At 37.3% G+C, this 22581-nt stretch overlaps 3 protein-coding genes across 6 annotated transcripts; all 3 read left to right on the top strand.

The window, feature by feature from the left end:
* The first annotated feature begins 986 nt into the window (after window positions 1-986).
* On the top strand, window positions 987-6008 carry fam20cl (family with sequence similarity 20 member C, like). Its single transcript, XM_043222279.1, has 11 exons — window positions 987-1123; window positions 1197-1577; window positions 2081-2256; window positions 3156-3234; window positions 3985-4077; window positions 4169-4284; window positions 4368-4548; window positions 4837-4946; window positions 5303-5384; window positions 5469-5528; window positions 5609-6008. Exons 2-11 carry the CDS (start codon window positions 1201-1203, stop codon window positions 5856-5858), a joined length of 1524 nt encoding a protein of 507 aa, XP_043078214.1. The 5' UTR covers window positions 987-1123; window positions 1197-1200; the 3' UTR covers window positions 5859-6008.
* A 3100-nt stretch (window positions 6009-9108) lies between these two features.
* LOC122327889 (sialoadhesin-like) lies at window positions 9109-12505 on the top strand. Of its 2 annotated transcripts, XM_043223554.1 has the most exons (8): window positions 9109-9214; window positions 9651-9727; window positions 9900-10238; window positions 10309-10533; window positions 11264-11587; window positions 11657-11957; window positions 12042-12095; window positions 12193-12505. In XM_043223554.1, exons 2-7 carry the CDS (start codon window positions 9682-9684, stop codon window positions 12079-12081), a joined length of 1275 nt encoding a protein of 424 aa, XP_043079489.1. In that variant the 5' UTR covers window positions 9109-9214; window positions 9651-9681; the 3' UTR covers window positions 12082-12095; window positions 12193-12505. The 2 variants fall into 2 exon arrangements, with proteins under 2 accessions (XP_043079489.1, XP_043079490.1); XM_043223555.1 differs by lacking the exon at window positions 12042-12095.
* A 2020-nt stretch (window positions 12506-14525) lies between these two features.
* On the top strand, window positions 14526-20671 carry LOC122327886. 3 transcript variants are annotated; one of them, XM_043223548.1, is made up of 9 exons: window positions 14526-14759; window positions 15119-15280; window positions 15356-15589; window positions 16105-16428; window positions 16504-16713; window positions 16801-16909; window positions 17857-17911; window positions 18026-20284; window positions 20414-20671. In XM_043223548.1, the coding sequence occupies exons 1-8, from the start codon at window positions 14699-14701 to the stop codon at window positions 18212-18214; spliced, it is 1344 nt and encodes a 447-aa protein (XP_043079483.1). In that variant the 5' UTR covers window positions 14526-14698; the 3' UTR covers window positions 18215-20284; window positions 20414-20671. The 3 variants fall into 3 exon arrangements, with proteins under 3 accessions (XP_043079483.1, XP_043079484.1, XP_043079482.1); XM_043223549.1 differs by having other exon boundaries at window positions 15063-15280; XM_043223547.1 differs by having other exon boundaries at window positions 14945-15280.
* The last annotated feature ends 1910 nt before the right edge of the window (window positions 20672-22581 follow it).

Here is a 22581-nt window from a genome sequence, read left to right as displayed (position 1 = left end):
TCCAATCTGTTCCACTTGTCACCATCAACAAACAAAAGTAACAAAACAAAACACAGTCACGTCCCATGTTTTTTAAATTTCTCCTTCACTCTGCAGTCTCCCCAACATGCACTCATATGATGCAATTTCAATCATCCCATCAATCCAATCTTTCAAATAAAGGGTTTTGGGGCATTTCCAATTGCGTAAGATCATCCTGGCAGCTGTAACACAACCAACAAGGATAAATGCATTTTTTTCTATATTTGGTGCACCAGATTTATCTCCAAGACGGCATAAATGTGATTCCAAAGCCCAACCGCTCTTCAAGTGTTCTCACAATTTTAAATTCCCAAATCATATGTAAATAAGCGCCCTCTTCCTTGCATTTCCAACGTGGATTATTTAAGTCTAGATGGTGTATAATAGTATCTATGTGTTATTTTGTAATGAATGAATTTCCCCCTAGCTTCCCTTACGTTGTTACTCACAATAGACAGTATATCCAGCCGGTCATCATCATGAATATTATTCCCCAAGAGTTATTACAAGTATCTGCAGGCAACTGAAGATATATACAGCATATAAAGGGGTTATCACTTGCATTGAATTTGTTCTTAACACAGTGTGTGATATTTCCAAAAATTTCCTTGGCCCACAATGTTATATTTTTTCCACAATTCAAAATATGACTTAGAAATTCCTTTCTCATATAGATCGCCAATTGCAGTTACTCATTCAAGATGCCCTTGTTTCCAAAACTCCCCTTTTTTGTCTATTCAAATGTCTTCACGTAAGATTTCATGACCAATCATTTGGTTTCACCAGAGAAATTACAAATAAACAATTGCCCTCCGCAAAGTATCAAAGTGAAAAAGTATGCCTGGCTGCACAAGGGTAAACAATAATTTGGTAAAAAAAAAAACGGACCCTATTCTCCCATATTGGGAGATGTGGTAGACATTGCAGGGGGGAAAGTAAACATGACCATTCAGATCAACCTAACCTGGCACCTCTCCCTTGTAATGTTTGAGAGAAAAAGAGAGTGCAAGAGTACAAACAGGGAATAAAGGTCTACGGGACAATCTGAGCTTCCCTTTAGTCCAGACAGACGGAGACAGGAACATCTTCAACTGGAAAACAGGTATGTTTTTCTCTATATTCGTAAAAAGTTGATTGTAGAGTTGGACTTTATACTTTTTGCCGTTTCGTTTCAGTACAATGCGAGTATGTACCCGTCGACGTTCACGGACATTGCGCTTATGGCTGTTAATTGTCTTTCTGAGTCTGCACTTGCTCGTGGTTTCCCTTGTCCTGTCCATATACCACACTTCCTGCGAGCCCCACTCAAACCTTGACATCCAGACCTCATTCAGCTTCTCCGCTGAAAACTCATCTGCTCCAACAAGCACAATGGCTGCTGCAGAAAGCCACACCCAGGAAGTGGAAGTGGATGGCACAGCAGATGGTCTTGCCAAACTGGAGGCTCTGTACTCCCACCCGCTGTATAATTTACCCATTCCACCTTTGCTTGATGGCGATTGGCTGCTTAAAGTTCGAACGGAAAAAAAAGAGAAAGAGCGTAGCACAAAGCAGTGGTGAGGATGTTAAGCCATCGCTTTTTTATTATTATATTGGATTTTTTTTTATATATAATAACCAGGCTAAATACACAAATTCATTTTATTAAAGGAACATGTCACTTTTTTTGAAAATAGGCTCCCTCCCCTTGAATTATATATTACGCAACACCTGAAAATAGTCCCCAGCATTTTCAGGAGCTTATGCAGTGCCTTAAAATAGTTCCCAGCATTTTAAGATGTTGCGTAATGGTAAAACTCAACTGTTTAACTCGAAGGGAGTTGGAAAATGAGAAAGTGGCATGTTCCTTTAATAACGTTCCACGATTATTGCTGTCAAAGTCATAGTGGCTTAACTGGTTCACGAGGAATGAAAAACATTCACATCGTCCTGACCACTTGGCGTCATTATTTAAAACTGCTGTCATATAGCCATCAAGACAAATAAAAATTCTTGGTGCGCTTTTTATGATGACTACTGAACTGCCAGAAACCCATGAATGAATGAATCCCATCCTTAGGCTGAGCGCTAATGAGGATGGCTATGATCCTATCCGCTGGAACGCCAGTGCTGAGACACATCCTCCTTGGTTGCGGTTTCACCTTGGTATATCTCGCTGGCAGATGTATCATCACAAAGACCCCAATCTGTCAGCGCTGACTCAGCAAATGGCATCCCATCGCATCGTCAGTGCCGGTAGGTGACCTTAAATTGTGCAAAGCAAAGCCTTTACACGATGAAGAGAGGGGGAGGGAGGAGGATGAAAGAACATGGGAGCCTTTTAGAATGAATATTAGAATGAAAAATCAAACTGGCAAGCAGGTTAAAAACTCTAAAATATAGAGTATAGTATATAGGCATAGTATCTCAAAGATTTACTCACAAACATGATATTTAAAGTGTGTATGGCTTACTTTAATTGTGGAATACAAAATATATTCAGAAGAATATTAATAATCAATCGATTGTCTTCCTAGTGGCTCCATCATGTTTTTGGTCCATGCTATAAGAACTAAAACCACTTTTCAGAATATCATCTTTTTACATTCCACAATAGAACTTAAGTCATATACATTTGAAATTGCACTGTGAGTAAATGATGACAGAATTTGCATTTAGTTTTATTTTTGGACAATCTTTCCCTTTCACTGTATTTTTATCGATATGAATAGAGTGTAGGCAGGACTGGCTTTGTGGGCTAGATCTGTTGGGTATGAACAATTCTGGTTGCAGAATTACATGGATCAGGATACAAGATGCAAGTTTGAGCAGAAAGAATCTTCCTAGTAGATCTAGACAGGTGGTGCTGGGGAGGAGGAGGGCTAAAGAATAAAAGAAAACATTTAAAGCTTTCATGCATTTCATAATGTGTGTTCTAATATATATATATATATATATATATATATATAATAATTATAACCTAAGCTAAATTTATTATAATGTTATAATGAAAACTCATGACAAAGTCCACTATCACGTGTTGCTTGTGATATTAGATTGCGCCGTTTGGTTATCTGTTATAAGTCAGAATGGAGTTACAGGACATAAAATCGAAATAACATGTTACAAGTAATCTTTTTTTTTTTACTTTTCAGTTCAAAAATCAGGCGGAACGCAGCTGAAGTTGGTGATGTCATTTCCTAATTATGGGCAGGCGCTCTTCAAGCCCATGAAGTGAGATCCAAGCACCATGTGCCTCTTCTTAAAATAAATTGTTACCTTTTTTGTATCTACAAGAGTGTATAAGCATCAAGTAATTCTATTTGCTTATTAGCGTTATTATTCAGTGCTATAATAAGTATGTTCTGGTTCTAAACCATAGATTTCTAGATCGCTTTTACACTTTGAACTAAAGTTAAAACATGCGAATAAAGCACAGTTTCCATGCAATTAGTCGAAGACACCAAAAACTTCACTTTCTGTTGCTGTTTGGGAATGCAGTTATGTTATCCAGAAATATGTTATCCTAATAATGTTATCATTTGACGCCATACTTTGTTCAGGCTTTTCAGAATGACCATAACAACATGACATCACATGACTTTAATGTGCATTGAGGAATTTATTCTGTAAATGTTCCATTTCATTGTAGTTTATGCACATTTTTCTTATCGGATATAAAGTTTATCCTATTCAATTGTGCGCATAAGTTTACAATGCGGATTTTTGCCATTTTTGCACATCTTGGCGTTTCCATTCCGCGTTTGTTTAATGCGATATTCCAAAAAACACATAAAAAATAGTTGGATGGAAGTGTAGCTTATGAGGCGCAGTGCAATGAACAAATAAAGTAAAACAAATAAACTCAAGATTTAGAGACTTTGACTATAAAACGACTACAGATTTTATTTTATTTATTTATTTTTTTATTTAGAGTGCAGTGGTCAAACACAGTTAATGTGATCGGAATTGTTTCAATTTAAGACAGGAACGGCATGAGGAGACCAATGTGAATCTGTACTACTTTTCTGATTTTGAACGGCATAATGCTGAGATCGCAGCCTTCCACTTAGACAGGTGAGCACACACTGTATATTACAAATACTTTCATATAATACAATTGAAATGAAATTAAAAATAATGAAAACCCTTTCTGTCTCTCAATAAGGATTCTGGGTTTCAGAAGGGTGCCTCCGGTGGTTGGGAGGCTCATTAATGTGATAAAAGAGATCAAAGACATCACCACCGACCATAAACTGGTCACAACATTTTTCACTTCTCCAGGTTTGTTGCACTTGTCTTTTACTTTCTCTCCAAAAAATTTTTTAAATACTTTTACGTCACCATCCATCTTTGTCTTTCTGCAGTGGGGAATGCATGTTTTTATGGCCAGTGTTCCTATTACTGCTCCACAGAGCATGCTATCTGTGGTCGTCCCCTCAAGGTAGAGGGATCTATGGCTGCTATGTTGCCAGACCCGAGTTTGGCACCACGTCGCTCGTGGAGGAGTCCCTGGAGACGGTCCTACAGCCGAAGCAAGCTGGCTCAGTGGGTGGAGAGTGTGTTATTTAAAAAGATAGCACACCCAAAATTACTCAGCCTTGTGTAGTTTCAATCTTGTATGGCCTTCTTTCTTCTGTTGAACACAAAACTAAATTTGTTTTGGTAAAATCTCTAAGTGTTTTTGTGTATAAACTGAAAGTCCTCAATCTTGACTTTCAATGTATCTACTTTTCTTAATTCTTCTCCCTCTTTATTTGTTTTTGTACATATTTATTGGGTGTGATTCACAGTTGAGAATCCAGCATAAGTAACTGATGATTATTTCTGCAACAGATGGGAGACAGACTCCAACTACTGTGACTCCATAAAAAAGACTCCTCCCTATGACCGAGGCACTCGATTGGTGGATCTGATCGACATGAGCATTCTGGACTTTCTAATGAGTGAGTCATGAATCAGTTCAGATGATTCACATACAAAACAATTTCGGTTTTCTGACATGTACCATAGAAATATCCCGGTTTTGGACTCAAACTGTGACATTCTTTGAAATAGCTTGGTGTAGCGTGTCAATACTATGGTAAATGACATCAATTTGGTAATAATTTAATATGTTAGGGTCTATATATCCAAGTGCCACAGTACTTACTCAAAACACAAAACGTGTGGAAAATGAAAGTTATGAAAGTCCATGCATCAACTTTAGACCTCATTAACTTTCATTGACCTGATGTAAATCAGCAAAATAATCTGTCCATTGTTAAATAATTGTTTTCCTGATACTTTCCGTCTACCCTAGGTAACATGGACAGGCACCACTATGAAACGTTTGAGAAATTTGGCAATGACACGTTTCTCGTACACTTAGACAACGGAAGGGCGTGAGTATTAAAAATCAAGAGTCAAAGAGGCTTTCTGATGATGTTTTGTTTGGCTCTTTTCGAATGAGCCTTTCTGTGTTCAAGGTTTGGACGTCATTCTAAAGACGAACCGTCTATACTGGCTCCTCTTGTGCAGTGCTGCAGGTAGAGTGAACATAACTGATTTCAATTTAAGAGTACTGTATTTTTTAGTCTGCTTATTATTCCCCCTTTCTTACATTTAGGGTCCGTCGGTCAACATTGCTTCGTTTACGTCTGCTATCTCTCCGGTCGTATCGGATGAGTGATGTAATGCGTGCGTCTTTGTCTAAGGACCCGCTTGCAGCCGTGGTCCCACTCCTCTCCGAACCACATCTTTCTGCTTTAGATCGTCGCCTAGAAACAGTCATTCAAACCATTCAGGACTGTCTACAGCAGCATCAGTATCACAGTGATGTCATATATGACGACATCACCGATTACCCTGGGGCTTGATGGGATGTCATTTAGATCTAGATGTCGTGCTGTATTACCAGACTGTAAACACCGACTTTGTTGGTATTCAATGTATGCTTGTTAAATAATGTTAAATACAGTGAATCAATCAGTCGGCATAAGAGATATACATAAATACTAGATACTTTATTGAACTGTTTCTCATTTATTATAGTTAGAATTTTGAAGTTCTTTTTGTTTTGACGGTTGTGTACAGCAGGCGTAAGTCTAAACGTGGATATGTTGGACGTCATGAGTCATGAAGTGCCTCCAATTGGGCTGTCAATGTAATGGTACGTTCAACTGTACAATCATGTGTCAGAAAATGATGGGTCCATTCCCTCAAAACGATATGATAAAATGTCTATAGACAATAGACAAGAACTTAGGGATAAGCCACTAGTGAAACTTTAAATGCACTTTGAAATACAGCTGTCCCTAGATGGCACACGTACCTCTGCAAGATGTCTGTTAAAGATCTCTTGATCTGGAAAGCATCTGCTGTCTACAAACGTCTGGAAAACGTCTTACAGATGTCAGTTTTACATACATTTTAAATCATAAACATCTTAAAGACATCTAATAGACGTCTATTTGACATCTAAAAGACGTATTGCAGATGAGCAAACAACCTAAATAATATGTCTTGCAGATGTAAATGCAGACGTCAAATGGACATCTCCTAGATGTACGTGTGCTACCAGGGGGGCCTCCAGTTGGCTCATTAACTGTCTTGTGGCATATGTCAAATTCATGGGCCCATAACTTAAAAAGATGGTACAAGTAAACATGAATGTTAGCATGGTGATAGATATGTATAATGATTCAGAGTCAACATCATTTGGAGTCCTCACAGGGACTCATGTATTCACAAGTGTTAAATTTTGTGCAAAATGGTACAGTCGACAGGAACATTATTTTAAGAGAGCTGGTTATAAATCATAAATTGGTTTAGTAAATGGTACATTGAAAAATAATTCGACGGGGAAGCGTTGTAACCTGAATGACGAGCTATCTCGTCATTGGCTGGGAAAGAGTTAAAAGTAATTTGAGCCAATGCGATCACTTGGGGTCCTATGGGAACAGATTTTAAGGGGGGGGGACTCGATTTGTCACCACCCCGGGACAACTTCTTTGTGTTTACAGACATAATGTAATGAATAACGCAGTGTCATGCTCAAATTTCCCGCAAAAACCTACCTCTACCACTCGTATCAGAAAAATTTATTATAAGCAAACCATTGTGAATCGGCCTAAAGCAAAGCTATACTGACTTGTTATTTACTTTCTGAAATACTGATTTTGGATCATTTTAAAACCCAAAAAGTTATGGACTGCAGCTTTTAATATAAATGACCTAAATAACTTGTATGACGCAACTTACATCGAGTCAGAAGTCAGCCAAGCAAGAACTCCCACCACTCTCGCCAAAAATAACTGGAAGTCAGTTATTTAGGTTTTAATTTTAAAACTAGAAATATTTTTGCTACAAAATCCTATCGATCTGCTTCAGAGGACACGTGATAACCCCCCAAAGGCATATAGGTTAGTTTTACGTTGCAATACTTGCAGATATACCCAATTTACGAAGCTTCAAAATAACGGCCACTATCCACCAGCATTACCAAGCTTGGAAGTTATTAAAAAAATAAAAATCTTACTGTGTTTGTCTGAAAGAAGACAGTCATATACACAGAGGATGGTTTACACTTGACCACTAGTCTACTTATGTTTTTCCTTGTGTTTAGACCAAATGTTGAAGAAGGCATGGAGACTGAGTGTGCGTAAAATGTTTGATTACACAATGGGATACACTTACATCATAGTGTTGTAAAATTGCAAACAAAACTTTTTACTTTTTACTTATTTACACATTTTACATTAAAGTTTAATAATCGGGATGCTTCTAAAGAAGTGATAAAAAGCAGTTTTAACCATTTATCTGTGCAAATGTGCAACACATTAATTATTTATTTTTTACCAAGTTATATGTAACATACTAATCAATTTGCCTAGAAAAGTGTGTCTCATTCCTGTGCACCTGCTTTTTTTCTGTCATGATTTTGGTCTATGAACTTCCACTCACCACCAGATGTCACCTCCTCTCCACATTGACTCTTGATTGTATTTCGTTCCGGACTTCAATCCCCATCACCCATTGCACTGACGACACACACACCTGATTCCACTAATCACTCATTCACTGCTTCCAATTAGACTCAGGCTACTTAAAACCCTGGACTTACTCTCACTCACCGCCGAGCATTACGTAGCATTTAACACTGTAGCTCTCTGTTTAATCCATATTGTTTGCAATAGGATTATTTTTGTGTCCTGCCGGGATCCTGTATTACCCCTCTTGTCTTGCCCTTTAGATGTTGTTTGCTGATCGTAGGCCGTGTTTGCCCTAGGATTATTCTTGTGTTTTTCTCTCTGCATATCTGTTTGCTGATGTTCCACCCTGCCTGTTTGACCTTGCCTGTGAATAAAGCTTTGCATTTGGATCCACTCGCCTTAAGTCTCATCTGGTACGTCTACGTTACAGCCGCAAATCAAACTGAATGTTTGTGACAAATATGAACAGGCCTTAAAGGGTTAGTTCACCACAAAATGAAAATTCTGTCATTAATCGCTCAGCCTCATGTCGTTTCAAACCCGTAAGACCCAAAATCAGAGCGCCATCTGACCCTCCATAAACAGCAACACGGCTGAAATTGTCATTGGCATACAGTCCATGTGACATCAGTGGCTCAACTTCAGTTTAGCGACGCTATACGAATAACTCTTGCATAAAGAAAACAATTCCAAGCTGGGATAAATTTGTAAATGTTTAAATGTATTATGTTTCTCAGTAAACATTTAGTACAAGAATTTGATGCTATGAGGTACAATTTGGTAAGAACTGGTTAGTTATCATTCGACTTAATACTGGCACGTCTATGGTAGTCATATATGACAAATGTGCTATTATGTTTCCTATTTTTAAGAATATGTCCTATAAGGCACGAGTATAACAACAAGCCAAGGAATCACTGTAATAAAGTGCTATATGACACCTGTTAGGGTTTTATATAACATCTTAAAAATTAATCGGATACATAAATCTGATTTTTTGACTCGACGTATGATGCTACTTACATCATATGTCATACTTAGAGTCAGAGGTCGGCCAAAAAGCCAGAACTCAGTTAGGTATTTACTGGCACTGAAACTGGAACCTATGACGTGCTCACAGTGGGTGGTTATCTGGAAGGGAAAAAAGGGAAGCAAATGGGACTATATGATTGCCTGGTAATCCTAAAAAAAAGAACATCACTTTTGTTAAGCGCTTTTTAAGCTGAAGAAATCTTCAACATGTAAGCATACATAACTCTCGCTGAACTGCCTTTATTTAAATATTTAAATCAATTTTAAACATTGGTTGTAAATAACCTATGCTTTATAATCAGCAACTTTTAGAGTCTGTGTTTTTGTCAACCTTTGTAAACCATTTTCTTTCTGTTATCACAGCTTTTGTATTTCTTTATTGGAACTCATTGAGAGTATGCCCCTCAGTTTTGACAAAAAGACTGATTCTAATATTTGCTAAAAATATAAACTGAATTTATAAGCAATATTTGTCTGTCTCTGGGCCAAAACGACTAGATGACAACATTAGGGTTGAAAGAACACTCCACTATTTTTGAAAATAGGCTTAAATGTACATTTACTTAACTATTTATCACTTTAAACAAATTCAATTAATGTATGAGCTAGTGAGATAAATGATTTGAAGTTGTTTTTTATTATTAGTATTTGTGTCGACAAACAAGACAAGTGAGGCATGGACTTCAGAATCACATCACTGATTCTTCTTCTGCATGTTTCAGGTAAGATTATTGCTTTAATGGATCAATATTAATTTATCAAAATTTCAACACAGACTAAAAACATTTTAGACAAGAAGAAGAGTCCCTTCACTGCTCCTATAATGACTTGTTTTTTCATCAGTGTGAATGGTCTGGTCTCCTTGTTTCTTTTCTTTTTCTTTTTGGCAATCAGAATCTCTAACATTGAAGCCCATCTTTGTGAGCTGTGAAAGCATTTGCGCTCTGAGGGAAACCCAAGCGCGATTGAAGTGCAATTACGACAACATACACACCAAAACAGCGTTCTGGTTCAGTGAGAAACAAAGCAAAAACTGGAGAAAAAACAATGAACCCGAAGATTTGACTTTAGATTCAGACTACTCTGGACGAGTGGAACAGACCATCAGTAAATACGAAGCGATGCTCATAATATCAGACGTGACAGAGACAGACGCTGGAGAATATCAGCTCATGTTCGTGGATGATGGAGTTAAACATCTCAGCTCAGCAGCCGTCAATCTAACAGTCACAGGTGAAGATGAACACAGATTCTGGTAAGCTGTTTACATTTATTAGGTTTTCTTAATCTTCAGTCTATTCAGACCTGCAGGTGAGGATCGGTCCTGCATCTACAGACCCTAGAAATGAGACGGTAGAGCTGACCTGTGAGGCTTCCTGTGATTTGATGTTCAGCAATAAGAATTACTACTGGAACAAAAACAATATTCCTCTTCCAGAAGCTAATTCCAGGAGCATTGTAGTTTCACCTGAAGCTCCTGGTAGTTACTCTTGCTCTCGTACTCCTGGTCTTAGCTCATCTCCTGTGTGTGAGTGACACTTTTTTTAATTAGCACTAATATAAAATCAGTGTTTGTTAAAACATATGTAAAAATGTTTAAAAGTGTTTTCACACCAAGACTAAGGTTCATCATGGAAATTCATGTCATTTATTTGTTTAAATTAAATTGACATTATGAAAGTGTGCACTCTGAAGACCACAAGCATTATTGTACATTTTCAGACAAGGAGAACTAGCTAGTCTGCTGACATGCTTCCTGTGTTTAGCCCAAGTGTTGAAATGGGCATGGCGACCTCAAGTGTGCATAACACTTCTGATTTCACAATTGGATGCACTGTTGGGAAATTGTAAGCAAACAAAAGAGCTTTGTTTACTTATTCATTCAGTAAAGAAAAATTGAGAGCACTAATGAGAGCAAAAGCACTAATCTTATTGGTTGTACAGTTAACTTTGCGGTGTAATAGGTGGTAATAAGATCATTGAATCAAATTAAAAAATGATGCACACTGATTTTTTGTGACAAGCATTGGTGTGAACAGACCTTGATTGTGCCACAGCCATATAACCCCACAGGCCAACTCATACTGTGGTCTCTCTGTGGTCATTAAAAATCCCATGACACTCATCGTAATGGTGGATGCTGCACACTGGTGATGGTTGAGTAAATTGTAAAGAACTTTGGGTGTAAGGCAATACACAATAAAGCGCTATATAAATTATTCATTCATTTTAACAGCTGCAATCTGTGTCTCTTTCAGGTGTTTCTCAGAGCAGCTGCTGGGATGTGACTTACACCTCTAGAAGAGTCTGTGCTGTGGTGGGATCAACTGTAGAGATTTCCAGCACATACTCACATCCCCCTGGTCATACTGTAAGAAAAACATTCTGGCATTACGGTCCATCTGGTGACTCTAAGGATCTGCATAAGGAGCCTCAATTTTCTGGTCGTGTGGAGTATGTGGAGAACAAACTGAGAATCAAAGATCTCAAGATCAGTGACTCTGGAGAATATAGATTCATGCTCTTCACTGATCTAAATGGCAGATACATTGGATCACCTGGAGTCACTCTTACTGTCACAGGTAACTGATCACTGATAAACTGATTTAACATGTTTTCTGTATATTTTCTAATAGACATTTGTTTTTCAGATACACAGGTGACAAGAATCCCAAATTTTGTATTCAAGAGACAGGAAGTGACGCTGATCTGTTCAACTAAATGCACTCTGACTGACAAACATACTTGCATCTGGTACAAGAACGGACGACAGGTAACAGATGGGTTCACTAAAGACAACAAGCTGTATCTGGACTCAGTCAGCAGTGAAGAGCTTCAACAGTATTCCTGTGCTTTAGAAGTCAATGTAAAGAGCACTGCGTTCAGTCATTATACAGTCACTCTGCTTGTGTTTTTACCTCAGTTTCTCATCATAGCAGCTCTTTGGATCTGGTGAGTAAAATATCTAATAGCATGACAAGCAATTAATATAATGAAACGTATTCAGGTGGAAAAGAGTGACATATGATTCAACAGGTTTTTCATCCAAATGAATCGCATTTCAAAATCAAACTGAAAACAAAAAATAAGGTGAAAATGTATAATATTCAGAAGTTGCTATTATATTTGACATGCAATTTTTGCAAAAATGTTTTAAATACCTTTTATTATCTTTTGTTTGTCTCAGATGTTCAAGATGTCTTCGTCTACATCTGCTGTCTGTACATCAGAGCTTCTGGAGTGATGTCATTGTGTTCTTCTATTGTGACATCATCACCTAGCAACAGTCAGAACTGTCAGCGGCGACACAGAGATACTGTGATGTCATAAACAGTGACATATTATTTACTTTTAATTTGCATAAGTAAACAAATATAAAGGAAAATAATTGTCCTGTGTAATTACAGAATACACTGTAATAAAGTGATGGGAATACTGTATTTTAACTGTAATTACACAAAAATGAATGCACAAAAATTTAAATAAAACAATAAAATCCATATGTTTCACTCTCTTCTTCGCTCCTATGAAAAAATTAATTTCTATTCAAATGCATGCAAATCAGTAAGTTAAGACAAACAACTAAAAACATGGCAGACCTTGCATGTGGAAAAATGAAGCTTAAAGGGGTACCTTGAACGCTAAAAAGTGACGACAAGTGGTCCATGCATCAATACAGTACGTGATAAGTTCTGGTGTTCAGTGCTCTGTAGCACCGACCAGACAGCAGTATTTCAAAGAGCACATGGCATGGGTGTGAGGGATCCGAAATTTTAAGGTGAGTACAGTTCTTGGATAGTTGGGTGGGTTAAACCACTGATTTGCTCAGCAGTCCCCACTGAGGTCAGTTTTGGTTGCGAATTAGTCCATCTTTTTACGGAAAAAAGCTGAGTTCCTGGAGGCGTGCCGTGGGGGCGGGCGAGAGACGAGCACTTGAGCGCTGATCACCAACTAAACTAAATACTGTTTCACTTGCTGTCTGCAGTGCTGACATGTATTTCCGGGCAAAATGCCCATATAAAGAGTTCCGTCCTGACTACATCATGAAACTCTCCGAAACTTTAACAAACCCAGAAGTAAGATTTTTAGCATATAAATACTTGGTAATAAACAGTATAAACAACTCTGAATCCATGAATCGGCATTTTACCCACCCTTTAATGACCAAACGTACTAGTTGTGTTCCTGTATAAAGTGGTGAGGATGGTTTGATGGAGATTTGCTCTTTTAGTTACGGCACTATTGGGCCTTCTTGGCGAGTGATGTAGTGTTGGTGGTCCAGGTGAAATCTTCTGTGATGTGAACCACCATATTTGCCACCAATAATTTAGTGCTGCTGAGTCTCTCCACCGTCGAGCTGTTGATGGTCAGTGTCTCCTCAGACCCCACAGAGCTTCTTCTGAAATTCATCACTACCTCCTTAGTCTTCCCTACATCGAAGTGTGGTACAAACAATCTGCCCTACTGAGTCAGTTGCGCCACTTCCTCTCTGTAGGTTGTTTCGTCACTGTTGCCAAAGTGACCTACCACAGTTGCGTCATCTGCAAACTTGATGATGCGGTCGGGGCTGGACTTGGCCGTCAGCAGCATAAAGAGCAGCGGGCTTTGCACGGATCCATGTGGGACACCAATGTTGTGGCTGACATAGACTGACTGAGGTCTTCCTGTTAAAACATCCAAGATCCAATCACAAAAGAAGCCAATAAGGCCTAGTAAGTAGCTTGTTGACGAGCTATTGTGGATTTAGAAAATTGTTCCTCACTCGTCATTGACTCAACTGATTGAGAAATACTGTCTAAATACAGTGGGTGGAAAATTACCCAACAGTAAGTGGGAAGAAAAGGAAGGTTACACCACTTACACCACATTTATGATAATTAAAATAGCATGAGAAGGCATCTGTCACACCCCTTGGACTGTTTCGTGTGTTTTTATTCCTCATGTGCCATGCGTGACCTAGTTTCTTTCTTATGTTAATCAGTTCATTATGCTCCGGTGTGTCTCGTCAGTTAATGTCTTTATCTCCCCTTTAAAAGTTTGATTCTGTTCAGTGTAAGTTTGTCTGGTCCTACCCTTCTGTCTGGACTTGCTTTATTGTGGATTATTAAAGGCCTGTTAATTGTTATCTGTCATCTTCTTGCGCTACTTTCCACACCACACAGTGACAGCTGCATTACTCCTTAAAGATAAGGCTTAAAATAAATAATACATTAATAGTTTTAGTAAATAATGTGCAGAGGGCTTAATAAACAGAGGCTTCAGATTTGCTTTGGTAGCTTTGCTATATCTTTTACAGCTTCTATAAAATATGAATATGTGGGGCCAGTTGATGTTTATGAATTCTCTGACAGCAAATCAACAACTATACTTCTGAAACGCAAAATCTAAAAGTGAACTGGAAAGTTCCAAATATAGAGATGCTCAAGAAGTGGGTGGATAAATGAAGTTGCCCAACAAAATGTGGATGAAAGACTTGAGTGAAAAATAGAGGAAATAAATTCACTCACTTGTCTACTAAGATTCAAATATGAGCACTGCTTTTGACACCACATTTTGATAACCACATTAAATTTAAACAGTTCATGTAGAATCTATTGCGATAAATAAATGGTTGAAAAATTAACGTGGGCCTGTCTCACAACGTTGTTGTTTTCCTTTTAATTGAACAAGTGGATTATTTTGAAAGGTAAAACATGACTTCAGCAAAGCAAGACTTCAGTCTTGTAGTACTGATCTTACTTCTACACGTTTCAGGTAAGATTATTGTTTGAATGTTTCATAAAAATGTGTTCCAATACAAACTAAATACATTTTATACTTTAAGGAGAGTTGCTTCACTCGAAGTGACTCACTTGGTTTGTCAGAATCACTTCTCCATCAAAGCAAACCTTTCATTCTCAGTGTTATTTTTTCCTTTTTACATTTTTAAAAAAAATCAGATTCTCTAACACTGAACTACGTTTCTGTGAACTGTACGAATATTTGTGCTCTGAGGGAAACCAGTGTGCACTTGAAGTGCTCTTATAACAGCAACATCACACCTGTGTTCTGGTTCAGTGAGAAACAAAGTAAAAACTGGAGAAACGACAATGAACCTGAAGATTTGACTTTAGACTCAGACTACTCAGGACGAGTGAAACATGAGATCTTCAGCGGGTCTTCAACACTCACAATATCAGACCTGAGAGAGACAGACGCTGGAGAATATCAGCTCATGTTTGTGGATGGTGGAGTTAAACATCTCAGCTCAGCAGCCGTCAGTCTAACAGTCACAGGTGAAGATGAACACAGATTCTGGTCACTTCAGCTGTTTTAATGTGACAAGTTTTATTCATTTCACAATAATTCAGACCTGCAGGTGAGGAAGAATTCTACATCTATAGACGCCAGAGGTCGGAGATTCGAGATACTGACCTGTGATACTTCCTGTGATTTGACATCCAGACCTCAGAATTTCTACTGGAAAAGAAATGGACGATATTTACTAGATATTAATTCGAGGAGGATTGCAGTTTATCCTCAAAGTTCTGGCAGTTACTCCTGTTTTCTTACTGCAGACCTTCTGAATTCCTCGTCTCCTGTGTGTGAGTGACACTGATATATTTATTTCATAAACACTAATATAATATCTGTGTTTGCTCATACATGAGTATAAATGGGATTATCGGAAAGGTATTTTTAGATTAAGATGAATGTTGTGATTTCCACATTTTTCTGTTAAAATCAAATTGTTGTTACGACTAAAAATACTGAATCAGGGGGAAACTATGATGACTTTGCACTTGACCATCTGTTAAATTATTTACTATAGATTTCATGAGTTTATGACAAGCGTTTAACTGGCTGTTAAGACCTCAAGTGTGTGTACTACTTTTAATTACACCACTAGTTTGCACATCATAGTGTTATAAATTGTGAAAATTAGCAGTTGTGATTCTGTTTAAACGATTTAAATTAACAGATTAAAAAAAATACTTAAAAAGCTCAGAAAAGTAACTGAATCAAAATTTAAATGTCTTTCACACTGAATTTTAATGTGAAAAACATTTATCTTGGAGTTTGCTGTGTGCTTTAAAGCAGTAATCTGTGTCTCTTTCAGGTGTTTTTCAGAGCAGCTGCTGGGATGTGACTTACACCTCTAGAAGAGTCTGTGCTGTGGTGGGATCAACTGTAGAGATTTCCAGCACATACTCACATCCCCCTGGTCATACTGTAAGAAAAAAATTCTGGCATTACGGTCCATCTGGTGATTTCAAGGATCTGCTTAAGGAGTCTCAATTTGCTGGTCGTGTGGAGTATGTGGAGAACAAACTGAGAATCAAAGATCTCAAGATCAGTGACTCTGGAGTATATAGATTCAGGATCATCACTAAATTAAATGGCCAATATTCAGGATCACCTGGAGTCATTCTTACGGTTACAGGTAACTGATCAAGATAAACTGATTATGTTCAAAAATGTTGACTGTATGATTTCTAACAGACTTGTATTATTTTAGGCACACAGATGAAAAGAAGCCAAGTCTTTCTATCAGAGAGACAGGAAGGGATATTAAGCTGTTCAGCCAACTGCACTGTGAACAAAAACACCTCTTACATCTGGTACAAGAACAGACGACAGGTGACAGATGGGTTCACTAAAGACAACAAGCTGTATCTGGACTCAGTCAGCAGTGAAGAGCTTCAACAGTATTCCTGTGCTGTAGGAGGTAACACATCTCTCATGATGCATGTTCTTCAGTGTTTACGATTACTTTGAGTGTATGTGAGTTTTTTCATGTTTCTTGTTCTTAAAGACCCAGAAATCCAGATACCAGACTCAGAGGTGAACACAGCTTTACTGAGCACTGCCATCATATTCTCTGCGTTTCTGATTCTTGCCCCCATAGGAGTCTTGTGGTACAGGTAAAAATCATGGTTTTTGTTTTGGTGCATCTGTGCAAACGTCATATTTTCATATGAAACAAGCAAATATGCTTTCTCATTTGCTGTGTGAATGCTCCTGGTTCTAGTTGTCAGATAGTAAAGTCAGATTGAAATGATCAGGGACTGTGTGAACTCTTTCCTACTGAGATCATTTAAAACAGTCTGCAGAGCTGTAGGTGCTACACACAGAAGAAACAGCATATGTTTTGACAGACTTTCTACTGTTCAGCAGTTATTTCTTCTGTATAATTTTTAAATCATTTAAATATGTCATTTTAATTTTTAATGATGGGTTTTAAGAGAATTAATTAATGACAGCAGGGGATCTAATACCATATTTCTTGTTTCTTCCTTGTTGGTTTACCATAAATGTCTGGGTTGCTGATCTTTGGAAAGTTGTGACTGTTGTGTAAATGTGAGTGGTTAATGGGTTTCAGTTTAGTAGCTGTAATGAAAGAGACTCAGACGAGCAGTTTGCAGGGCTTTATTGCAAAGATATGGTTGAAACAGGCTGAGTCGAAAGAACGGCAAACAAAGATAGCAGAGGCAAAGACACAAGAATAATCCTAAGGCTAGCGTGGGTCAGTCCATAAAGAGTCCATAAAGGGGCTAAACTGAGCAATAATCCAAGAACAGGGCAGACAAACAGGACTTTAAATACAAGTGATAACAATCAGGAGATGAGTTAATCAGTCGTCAAGGGAACTAACAACTGGCAAGAGAAGACAGACACGATGAGGAACAAACATTTCAAAATAAGAGTCTTTGTAGCAAAACAGAGAACCGCAGCCTAGGACACTCTCCAGCTGGTGAACGTAACAGGAACAAGCTCTTTATTTGTTTAGTTTTTGTAAATGGTCTGTTGGGATTTGTCCAATCTTTTAGATTAATGAAAAATATCTTTTGATATCATGCCTTTTAAACAGAAGGAGAAAGAATAATTCATCTCACCAGAAAAAGGACAATAAGGGCAGTGTGCAGGTGAGAGGATGAGAACGAACGGATTTCACTCACAACATGGTTAAATATATATACTGAAATATGTTCTGTCACTGATATTTTGTTTTCGGTCCTCTTTTCTGCTCAAACTCATAGTCTGATTCAGCTGCGCTGTACGAGAACGCTGCAGGCTTGTCTACGGTCTGCACACAGCAAGATCACATGAAGGATCGGGATGTTTTTTATTCAACTATTAATTTCAAGCAGCCTGACACTTCATCAGCTCCTACCGCTGTACAGTCAACCACAGACGATGTTCATTATGCTGCTGTGAAGTTCTGCTGAACATTAGTAAAACCGTAACTTAAAGTACAAGTACATAGTATTACAGAATGATATAGAATTAATACATTTACTCAAAATTTATGGACAGTGCCCACGTTATACACCTAACTAACAAAAAAAGTACCCACGATGCCCCCTGGATAGCATCTACAAACGTTCTTTAGATGTCATGAGTATGTTCACGGGACGTACCGAAGGATATTCACAGGACGTCCTTCATGCGCCTGATCGACCTTGTAAGCCCCCTCTGATCATCACGTGTACAATATTAAGAAAGGAAAATAATTTTTTGTGTAACATATTTCATAACGAGTGGAAGTGTAATACTGTAATGACACACAGACTCGGCTAGACCATTGGCTAGACCAACATTCAGTAAAATAGCTCATGGTAGCTCACGGTCATTTCAAACTTCAAAAGATTTTTTAACAAATTATATAAAATGAAAACTATCTTGTTTTTATTATTTTTTAAAATCAAGTAATATCTGCGTTCACCTGAAATTGAAGAGAACAAAGAATATGATATAAGAAAAGCAATCATTTTGCGTGAGAAGTGGAGAGTGGATCAGGAGCTGAATCGTCACAAACAGCACTAAAATACAATGAAAATATTAACAGTGATTGATATCAGTTTAATGTGAAGCTTTTACATCCACGGTCTTCATTTTGATCACGCTGTTGATGTGTGCTGAACATTCCGACTCTCTGAAATGTAGCTTTTGGTCAACAGTGCAAATAATATTTTAAGTAAGCAACAGAGTCTACATGAACAAACACTCTACTACGTTTAATGTTTAGAAAATCTTACTTATAATTCCCACCTTCACTGTTCATCTAGTAGATGACCATTACAGACTGTTTCACTTTGAAGTGAGACACAGTCACAGTAATCACATCTGTCTTACAACATTATTTTCAAAGCACTTTTTCATTGTCTTATATTTTTTTATTAGCTTATATTTTGTATGTATTGAATCCACTGTAATATAAGCAATGGCAACAACATTGCGCTTTTGTTCAGAGTCTGGTTTTCCACATCTGTGTACATCTGTATCTGTTTATCAAAGCTGATGTGTGATGTCATTATGTTCTTCCACTGTGACATCGTCACCTAGCAACAGTCAGAACTGTCAGCAGCACTGTGATGTCATGACAGTGATAGATTGTGTGTCCTGTTAGATCAGGCCTTTATGCAGGGAATCCAGTTTCACAAAATATGCCTTAAAGACATTATGTTTTATCTTACCACAAAATGAGTGTTTTTTTTAACTTGGTATGTTTTTTTTTTTTTATTTAAGTAACATTAAAAGGTCTAAACTTATAATCTGGAGTCTTCTAGTCTACCTAATAATTACATAAAGTAATTACCCTTGGAGTGTGTGTGTGTGTGTGTTTTCCTAACCAGTATTTATGAAATTATCAAAAGATCCTTCAAGGTATAAAATTATTTTTAAGGTTACAGATTAGGTCTAGTAAAAGTTAGCTGGTTTCCATCATACTCTGGGTAAGCTATTTTTATTTTACTTACACTACGATGACATGAGTGTAACATAAGTTTTGTTTTATGTTTTTTTTATGTTCACTCACTGATATTTAGTGTTTAAATAAAGTAGGGTTTAGAGTCATTAAAATTACCAATCATTTTCCTTTCTGCCCCCGGAGTAAGTAAAACCTCCATCTGCTCACTTTTGCTTTATGTTCACTCCTTAATTTTGTGTTTAAATAAAGTGGAAATTAGAGTCATTAAAATAACTTGTGTTGAAAATGATGTAAATGTTTTCAAAACCAAACTAAATCAACAGATGCATCCTAACAAATTACAAACATATTTTACACAGGTTTTTATAATTCATAATTGACTCAGCTAATTGCAATAAGGTATTCAAAAAAATAAACTGGAATCTATGACGCTAACACAGTGGGTGGTTATCTGCCGTTGCCCAATAAATGGATATAAAATTGAAAAGGAAGGGTAAAAAGGAAGCAAATGATTGCCTGGTAATCCTGAAAAAAGTATTACGTGTGTACCAGAGTAAACCACTTTGAAAGCTGGAGAAATCTTCAAAATGTAAGTATACATGATCATTTAACTTAAATCACTCATTTACTTTCAATTTAACTCGTGTTGTGCTAAAATTCTTTTACCTAAATTGGTGTTTGTCAGCCTTTTTCAACAAATTTCTTTCTGTTATCACAGGTTTCGTAAACTCATTGACAAAGTTTTTGACAAAAAGACTGAATCTAATTGTTAGTAATATAAAAGGAATTTATAAGCAATATTTGTAGGTCGGTCATTTTTTAATGGGCACACCACAAATGTAACAAGATTTTGATGGTGGTAGAGAAAATGACTGGATCGCAACATTAGGGTTAAGAACCGTAACAAATGAACATTTACTTAACTATATATCACTTTAAACAATGCTATTGACATAAATTAATTGAATATAAATATATTTTTAGTATTAGTCTCGAGTATTAAAGCATGGACTTCAGAATCACATCACTCATCCTTCTTCTACATGTTTCAGGTAAGATTATAGTTTTAATGGATCAATATTAATTAATCAAAATTCCAACACAGAGTAAAAACATTTTATTTGAAGAAAAGTTGCTGCTCTTGTAGTGTATTAGGTTTTTTCATCGATGCAAATGGTCTGTTCTCGTTGTTTTTCTTTTTTTCTGATCAGAATCTCTAACATTGAAGCCCATCTCTGTGGACTGTGAAGATATTTGCGCTGTGAGGGAAACCGATGTGCGGTTGAGGTGCAATTACGACAACATATACAACAAAACCGCGTTCTGGTTCAGTGAGAAACAAAGCGAAAACTGGAGAAAAAACAATGAACCCGAAGATTTGACTTTAGATTCAGACTACTCTGGACGAGTGGAACAGACCATCAGTAAATACGAAGCGATACTCATAATATCAGACGTGACAGAGACAGACGCTGGAGAATATCAGCTCATGTTCGTGGATGATGGAGTTAAACATCTCAGCTCAGCAGCCGTCAATCTAACAGTCACAGGTGAAGATGAACACGGATTCTGGTCAGCTGTTTCCATTTATTAGGTTTTCTTAATCTTCACTCTATTCAGACCTGCAGGTGAAGATCGGTCCTGCATCTACAGACCCTAGAAATGAGACGGTAGAACTGACCTGTGAGGCTTCCTGTGATGTGACGTACACGTTTCAGGATTACTACTGGCACAAAAACAACAAGCAACTTTCAGAAGCTCGTTCCAAGAGCATTACAGTCTCACCTGACGCTGCTGGAAGTTACACTTGTTCTCGTACTCCAGGTCGTATACAATCCTCCTCTCCTGTGTGTGAGTGTTACTTTTTTTACTTTTTTTTTACAAATTCAAATGATTTGTTCAGTGCAGTCTCAAAACCAGTTCCTATGTATTATAACAGTTGGCAAATTAGTGTCTAATTGCACTGGACCGCTAGTCTACTTACACACTTCCTGTGTTTAGCCCAAGTGTTGAAATGGTTGCAGGGCTCTCAAGTGTGTGTAAAACTTTTGATTTCACAAAGGGATGGGCTAACATCATAGCGTTGGGAAACTGGAAGCAAACCTTTTACAGGGCTTTGTTTCCTCATAAATTTCTCATACAATACATATCTAATAAAGGCAAGTTCCTGAACAGTTTTAATATCGTGATGCACTTAATCTTATCAGACCAGGGCCAGTAGAGTAGTCTCCAGGTTGTAGTTTGTACAAGCAGAAGCTCAGTTAAAGTGACCAAAAGCACTAATCTAACCTCTTAAGAGCGTGCGCCCTCATATGAGGATATTATATTTCAGTGAATTTCTCTGATACTGTATATGTCATAGTTCTAAGTCTGGATGCACTGTACAAAGCACATTCAGAGCTTTTTAGAGACACCAAATGTTTGGATGTTTCATCATGACCACTCCCTCTCCTTGGTCTTCAAAAATGTCTGAAATTATGATCATATTACAATAGTTTTTAAATTGTGTGTCATAAATCTACATCTCAGGAGGGGTTTCGAATCAAAATATGACATGTTGTCACAAAAAAAGGATGCTGATTTAATACATGTGTGTCATATGAGGACAAAAGAATGTTTATTATGTATTTTGGTAGACATAACAAATGAATAGGGAAAATAATTATGTTTCAATATTATACAAATGTGTTTTTTGGTAAACAAAAATATCTTGAAAACTAAAAAATGTATTGGTGATTTTAAAAAACGGCTTTGCCTATGCATGTTCATTCATGTCTTTTCAGTATTTTAAAGAAATTGAGTCCATAGCATAGCATTGATGATATAGCCTAAATTATGAATGAAATATAATTTTATATATAAATATAAAGTTACAGATTATTTTCA

Source organism: Puntigrus tetrazona, chromosome 22, assembly GCF_018831695.1.
Source record: "Puntigrus tetrazona isolate hp1 chromosome 22, ASM1883169v1, whole genome shotgun sequence".
In the NCBI taxonomy this organism is placed as follows: Eukaryota; Metazoa; Chordata; class Actinopteri; order Cypriniformes; family Cyprinidae; genus Puntigrus; species Puntigrus tetrazona.
The sequence above is the reverse complement of the archived record's forward strand: the minus strand, read 5'-3'. Positions and strand labels throughout refer to the sequence as shown.